Genomic DNA, 6,000 nt, shown 5'->3' with positions numbered 1-6,000 from the left:
AGTGCAGAGTCCGGGATCCCACTGAAGTGCTGAGGCTCAGCAGCACTCTGAAACCACCAGCCATGATTATTTGGGGTCTCCTTTCCCTCCTCCTCTTCACTGTGGCTCATGGAACCCCCATCGGAGACCAGGATGAAGATATCCAAGTGCAGGAGAATTTTGAGGCTGAGCGGGTAATGGCACCTTATGGTCCCTTAATTTTGGTGGCAAAAAGGATGGGGTAAGCTTTCTTTCATTTTCCTCCAGAAAGAAGGGCAATAATGCCTATGCCCATGCCAGGCTGTGTGGGACAGCCATTGGCAGTGTGGCACTCTTTGGGTGCCACCCAGGAGGTGCCAGGCTCTGGGGTGGCCTCATCCTGGCAAACCCCAAGCAGGGTGGCTGCAGTCCGAGCCCCAGGGCAGATGAATCCTGTGGAAAGTCTGTGGTTCAGCATGCAGCTTGATGAGGGTTACCTGGGAGATCCCCCACAACACACCCTGTCCCCTGCCAGGCTTCATACAACCCTGCACGTGTGCCCAGATCTGGGTCTCACTGGTATACATGGGGGGATGCCAGCCTGATGCCTCCAGCCCTGGCTCCTAGTCAGGGAACCAAGGAAAATTCTGCTCAGTGCTGATCCACTTCCCAAATCCTGCAGCGGCTCTGGTCTCTGCACCCTGCATCAGCTCCCAGTTTCTCCCTGCATCAGGAATATTTTGACTCTGCACAAAACCAGGTGATGTCCCACCTTGGTGAGGAGTGCTCACGGTGCAGACGTGTCTCTCTTCTCTCGGCAGATGTACGGGAAGTGGTTCGACATCGCCATTGGCACGACTTGCAAATGGATGAAGAACTACAAAGAGAAGTTCAGCATGGGCACGCTGGTGCTGGGCCCTGGCCCCAGCGCTGACCAGATCAGCACTACCAGCACCAGGCTGCGGTATGGGAGGTTCTGGGAGCACTGCTGGAGGTGCTTGAGCCTCCTCCAAAGCCACACCACCCAGGGGTGCTCCCTCTCCCAGGGGTTGGGACAGACAAACATGGGGGTTACTTGCTCTGCCTGGCATCCAAACCCTGAGGAGGGGATGGATTGGGTTCAAATACCAATACCTTGGGCAGAACAATTTCAGGAGTCCTGCACCATGTCCTTGGTGCCCCAGACATGATTTTCATGCCTTAACCAGGGAAAATAATCCTTCCAAGTACCTGATTGCTTTCTTCCTCTCTCCAGGCAAGGTGACTGCACACTAGTGTCAGGGGAGTACCAGAAAACCGGCACCCCTGGAAAATACACCTACTACAACCCCAGTGAGTTGGGGTGAGGCATGACTGGGCAATGGGGACCAGCTCTGGGGACAGCTGGCAAAGGTGGAAGGGATTCAAAAGAGCAGGGCTCAAAAGCCACTCCACAATGTGGAGTGGCCTCTGATGTGGACATTTCCAGCCAAAGTATAGAGTAAAGCTGCAGGGAAAGGGCTGTTTGAGCACTGTCCCTACACAGCCACAGGATGATGAGATGTTGCAGCAGGTCACTCCTGTCCACAGAGTCCCAGGCTGGGGCAGGAATCAGCCACACTTCAGAAGCATTAGTGGTATTTCAGTTGTTTTCAGCTTTTGGTTTCTAATCCCCTCAGCTAAGAGACTGGTGAGCCCAAAGGGACTCATAGTTGTATCTGAGTCTGCTTCCTAAAAAACATCTTTTTTTAATTAGATGCCTGGTTTCAGCCCCCAGCTTTGGGGCTGTCCTACACTGCTCCATCACACCATGAGGGGCAGGAATGACAGCCATGTGTCTCTGTCTCACCCAGAATGGGATGTGTCTATCCAGTCCTATGTGCTCCGTACCAACTATGATGAATATGCCGTCATTCTGATGAAGAAGAAAAGCAGTTTTGGTCCAAGCACCACCCTGAAGCTGTATGGTATGTCTGGCCATGGCACTTGAGGGCAAGCAGGCTCTAGGGTGGATCAGCACAGCTCAAAAACACCACCTAAGTTCTCTCAGCTCCCTTGGCCTTAAGGGACCTGACCATGGGCTTTGGAAATGGTGGCTTAGACCACCTCATCTTTGGCATGGCAGAGGTGGAGTCTCACGGCTCCATGACAGCCACATCAGGCACTGATGTGAACATCCAAACCAGCATCGTGTTTGGGATGAAGGTGGTGATATCTGCTTAGAGGAAACCTAGCTCTGAAGTAGCAGGAGATGCTTAAGAAACATAAAACCCACTTTGTCCAAGCCCTTGGTCAAGAACAGCAGGCTGCCCAGGGAAGCAGTGACATCACTGTGCCCAGTAGGTTTCAAAAAACATGTAGACGTGGAGCTCAGGGACATGTTTTAGGGTGGACATAGCAGTGCTGGGTCAACAGCTTGGCTCAATCTTTGCTTCCCTGATTCTATGCTGGGAAGGACCAGGAGTCTGGTGTTGCACCTGCCTGCAACCACCTGAGCTCGGTGGGTGCTTGGGGGCTGCACTCCCACACCGACCCTGCTCACAGCCCATTCTCTTTCCCAGGGAGGAGTCCGGAGCTACGGGAGGACCTCATTGAGTCTTTCCATCAGTTGGCTCTGGAGATGGGCATCCCTGAAGACTCCATCTTCATCCTGGCCAACAGAGGTAACCTCCCATGGGGCATATGCCTCTCATGCTGCCAGAGCACTCCAGGTGCTCCTTCTGGGTCTGCCAAGCTGGGGAGAGGGGGGGTGGTCAGGAGGGAGGAAGGAGAGACAAATGCATTGGTAGCATGGGATGAAAAGTAAATAAGGCCACGTGTCAGGATTCTACCAGAGAAATCATCTTCCAGAGGGGTCAGTTCTGGGCTGTCAGGTCAGTGCAAACACACCATTGTGCTGGGATGAGGGCATGGAACACTTGTGTCTGGTCTCCAAGCTGGGTTCTGCCAGCACCTGGGAGGCTCCTTGCTTAGTCTGGGGTTCAGAAGGGGCTAGCAGGATGGAGCATGTGTGGGGGTGTGTGTGTGTGTGTGTACGATTTTGGGGGAACCCAGGGGGACTGTGGGGATTTCAGGGAAATGGGCATTTTAGGATGGTGCTTCTGAGTGTGAGGTGGAAAGCAGAAAAAGGGGAGTAACATTGGGTGGAAGTGGGAGGGTGTCCCCTTGCTCAGGGTCCTGCATGTGCACAATGCTGGACTCACTGAAGTTTGTCAGGACACCTCTCCTCTCACACTGCTCATCTGCTCTCCTGCTTCTGGGTCAGGTGAATGTGTTCCTCAAGAGACTGAAAATGCTCCCCAGGTGAGTGGCCAGCTGGGACCCTCTGAAGTGGATCAAGGCCAGAAACATCCCCTCCAAGCCAAACTCACTGGAGATCGGGTGTCCAGGGAGAAGGATCCATGGGCAGGACATGTTGTTTGGGCAGTGGCTCCACTGACCATCTTTGGAGTTGCTCTTCCTCCTCTGCTGATGGGCTTTGCCTGAAGGGATGGCACAGGCTGCAGGGGGGGTGGGTCCTGGTGGCCAGGTGGGCACAAGAGCTTATTTCCAGGTGGAAGACTTTTCCTACTCTGATTTTTTTCATAGTGTGAAGGTTGCTGATGTTTCCTTGCTCCTTGCCTGTCTGTGTGTGTCCCAGCCAGGCTGTAGGCTCCTTCTCCAGGGATGGGGAAGCTTAACACCCACTGGCTCTTCAACTTCCATGACTCAGCACCTCCCAGTCTCTCATGGTTGAGTGTTGAAAGATTTTCCAGGGGGAATGAGACTTTCATAGGAGAAAAAACCCTATGTCTGGGTTGACTGAGTATGTCTAAGCTCTATGTCTGAGTCAACAAGAGTTGACTCAAGAGCAGGTAACACATCGTTGAGGCACACCCCCAGCACCAGCACGAGGCATGATTTGGGCACTTGGGGTGTCTTAATCCACAACAATCTGGGTTTGTGGACCCCCACCCTGGAAGAGCACAGGGCTGGAAAGATCATGATGTGTGGAGGGATCACAGCCTGCAGACCCAAGACCAGTGACTGGAGACTTGGTGGGAGCACAGAGGAGGGTTGGAGCCTGAGGTGCCCCTGACACAGCCCACCCTCAGGACAATGGGGTAGGCAGCAGGTCCCACAGACAGGGACTGATGGCAGCTCTGTGCTTCCTTACTGTGCAGAGGGCACGGAGAGCAGTCCTACCCCTGGAGGAGGGCTCAGCCGCAGGACCCCTGCCCACTTACGTTGGCAATAAGGAAGGTAGGTCACAGGGGAGGGGGCTGCATCAGGACGCCCCTGGCCTGCACTCCCATTCCCCTGTGACCCGTGGGGTGCTGGTCCACAGACTCATGCCGGCTGAGCCAGGACCCCGGGCCCTGCAGCGGGATGCTCTCCCGCTTCTTCTACAACTCCTCCTCCATGGCCTGTGAAACTTTCCATTATGGAGGCTGTTTGGGCAATGGCAACAACTTCTACTCAGAAAAGGAGTGCCTGCAGGCATGCCGGACCGAGGGTGAGAATCCCGGCTGGGTTGGGGCACTGGAGGTGCCTTTGCTGAGGCATCACAAAGGATCTGAGCCTTGCCTCAAATGCCATGTGTCTGCCATCCATGTGGGAAGTGTGGGGGTGCTTGGACCCCCCATCTCATGCAGCTCCTGTCCCTGTAGCTGCCTGCAGGCTGCCCATTGTCCCAGGACCCTGCCAGGCAGTGATGACACGCTGGGCCTTCGACGCAGCCCAGGGCAAGTGCATCACCTTCAGCTATGGGGGCTGCAAGGGCAACGGGAACCAGTTCTACTCGGAGAAGGAGTGCAAGGAGTACTGCGGGGCTCCTCAGCTGGCAGGTACTCCCCTTGCCACCCCCCCCCACCACCCCCCAGGGCAGCAGCCTGCAACAGCTTCTGTCCTGCACTGGGTCTGCCTGGGATGGGGACAGAGCGGTCCTGGTTCTGGATTGGTCTGTCCTGACTCTGGATGGGTCCAGGATGGGCCCATCATGGGCCTAGGATGCATTTGTCATGGGTTAAGGATCAGTCTGGCTCTGGAATGGGTCTGGACTGGTTTTGTGCTCTTTCTTCAATGGGTCATTCTGGGTCAGGACGGACACGGGCTGGGTTTGTCCTTGGGCTGGGATGGGTTTGTCATGGGTGTGGGATGGTTTTGTGCTGTGCCTAGGAGGGATCTGTCCTGGGTAGGGAATATGGCCATTAACCCACAAACAGTATGGCACAGTGGGGCTGGGCAAGCTGCAGACATGCTGAGGCCATGACTGAACTTTGGCATGGTCTTGATGAGAGGGGGAACGTCCACAGGCAGGTTGGGGTGCAGCGGGGAGCAGTGGAGGTGACAGACATGGGCTGAAAGACTTGGTGGTGCAGGAACCCTGACACCAACTAAGGACCAAGCCAGGGTCCCTGTCAGGGGTGTGATACCTGCCAGGCCCCCCCAGTTCCGGCCAGTGCAGGGGTTTCTGTACTGAACCTCCTTGGGAGACACAAGAGGTACCACTTATCCCTCAGGGAAAATGATGACCAGGTTGTCAGGAGTGTGGCAGAGAAAATCATCCTGCAGACTGAGGTGTCTTCCACCTTATCCAGCCCTGGGCGTGCCTACTCCCAGGAGGACGGGAGCTGGGGACTTGGCCCGACCCCATGGATGGGAGATGGAGCCTGTCCTAGGGCAGAACTCATCTTTTATAATCCCTGCCAGCAATATAAAGTACACTAATGCCACCATGGCGTGTGGTGGGACACAAAGTGGGGGACCAGCACGGGTGTGCAGGGATAAAGTGGGAAGCAGCATCCATCATCTGTGACTGCAGGGTGATGAGGGCTCTGGGGGGTCTGTCCATCACCTGCTGTGACTCTCCACTTGCAGAGGACGAGGAGTTCCTGCAGCTCTCAAACTGATGGAGGCAGAGGATGAGGGGCCAGCATCCAGCACCAGGGTCGTGCAGGACAGTGCTGACAGCTGTGGCAGCCCAGGAGATACCTCCAGCAGTAAATGTCTCTCATGTGACCAAAGAGCCCAGTGTCAATCCTCAGGCTGGTGGGGAGCAGGGTGGGGGACACAGGAGGGGCA

At 55.4% G+C, this 6,000-nt stretch overlaps 1 protein-coding gene across 1 annotated transcript; it reads left to right on the top strand.

The window, feature by feature from the left end:
- AMBP (alpha-1-microglobulin/bikunin precursor) lies at nt 1–5,942 on the top strand. Its single transcript, XM_021533675.4, has 10 exons — nt 1–173; nt 780–922; nt 1,214–1,290; nt 1,791–1,904; nt 2,499–2,600; nt 3,203–3,240; nt 4,101–4,179; nt 4,265–4,432; nt 4,587–4,763; nt 5,797–5,942. Exons 1-10 carry the CDS (start codon nt 63–65, stop codon nt 5,826–5,828), a joined length of 1,041 nt encoding a protein of 346 aa, XP_021389350.1. The 5' UTR covers nt 1–62; the 3' UTR covers nt 5,829–5,942.
- The last annotated feature ends 58 nt before the right edge of the window (nt 5,943–6,000 follow it).

Source organism: Lonchura striata, chromosome 17 (genome assembly GCF_050655825.1).
Source record: "Lonchura striata isolate lonStrDom1 chromosome 17, ASM5065582v1, whole genome shotgun sequence".
Classification (NCBI taxonomy): domain Eukaryota; kingdom Metazoa; phylum Chordata; class Aves; order Passeriformes; family Estrildidae; genus Lonchura; species Lonchura striata.
This window is presented reverse-complemented; position numbering and strand designations above follow the sequence as displayed.

Coding starts and splice junctions, on each gene's coding strand:
- AMBP (XM_021533675.4), top strand. CDS start 63: ATGATTATTTGGGGTCTCCTTTCCCTCCTCCTCTTCACTGTGGCTCAT. Junction 1,291..1,790: donor ATACACCTACTACAACCCCA/GTGAGTTGGGGT, acceptor TGTCTCACCCAG/AATGGGATGTGTCTATCCAG. Junction 4,433..4,586: donor GCAGGCATGCCGGACCGAGG/GTGAGAATCCCG, acceptor CTGTCCCTGTAG/CTGCCTGCAGGCTGCCCATT.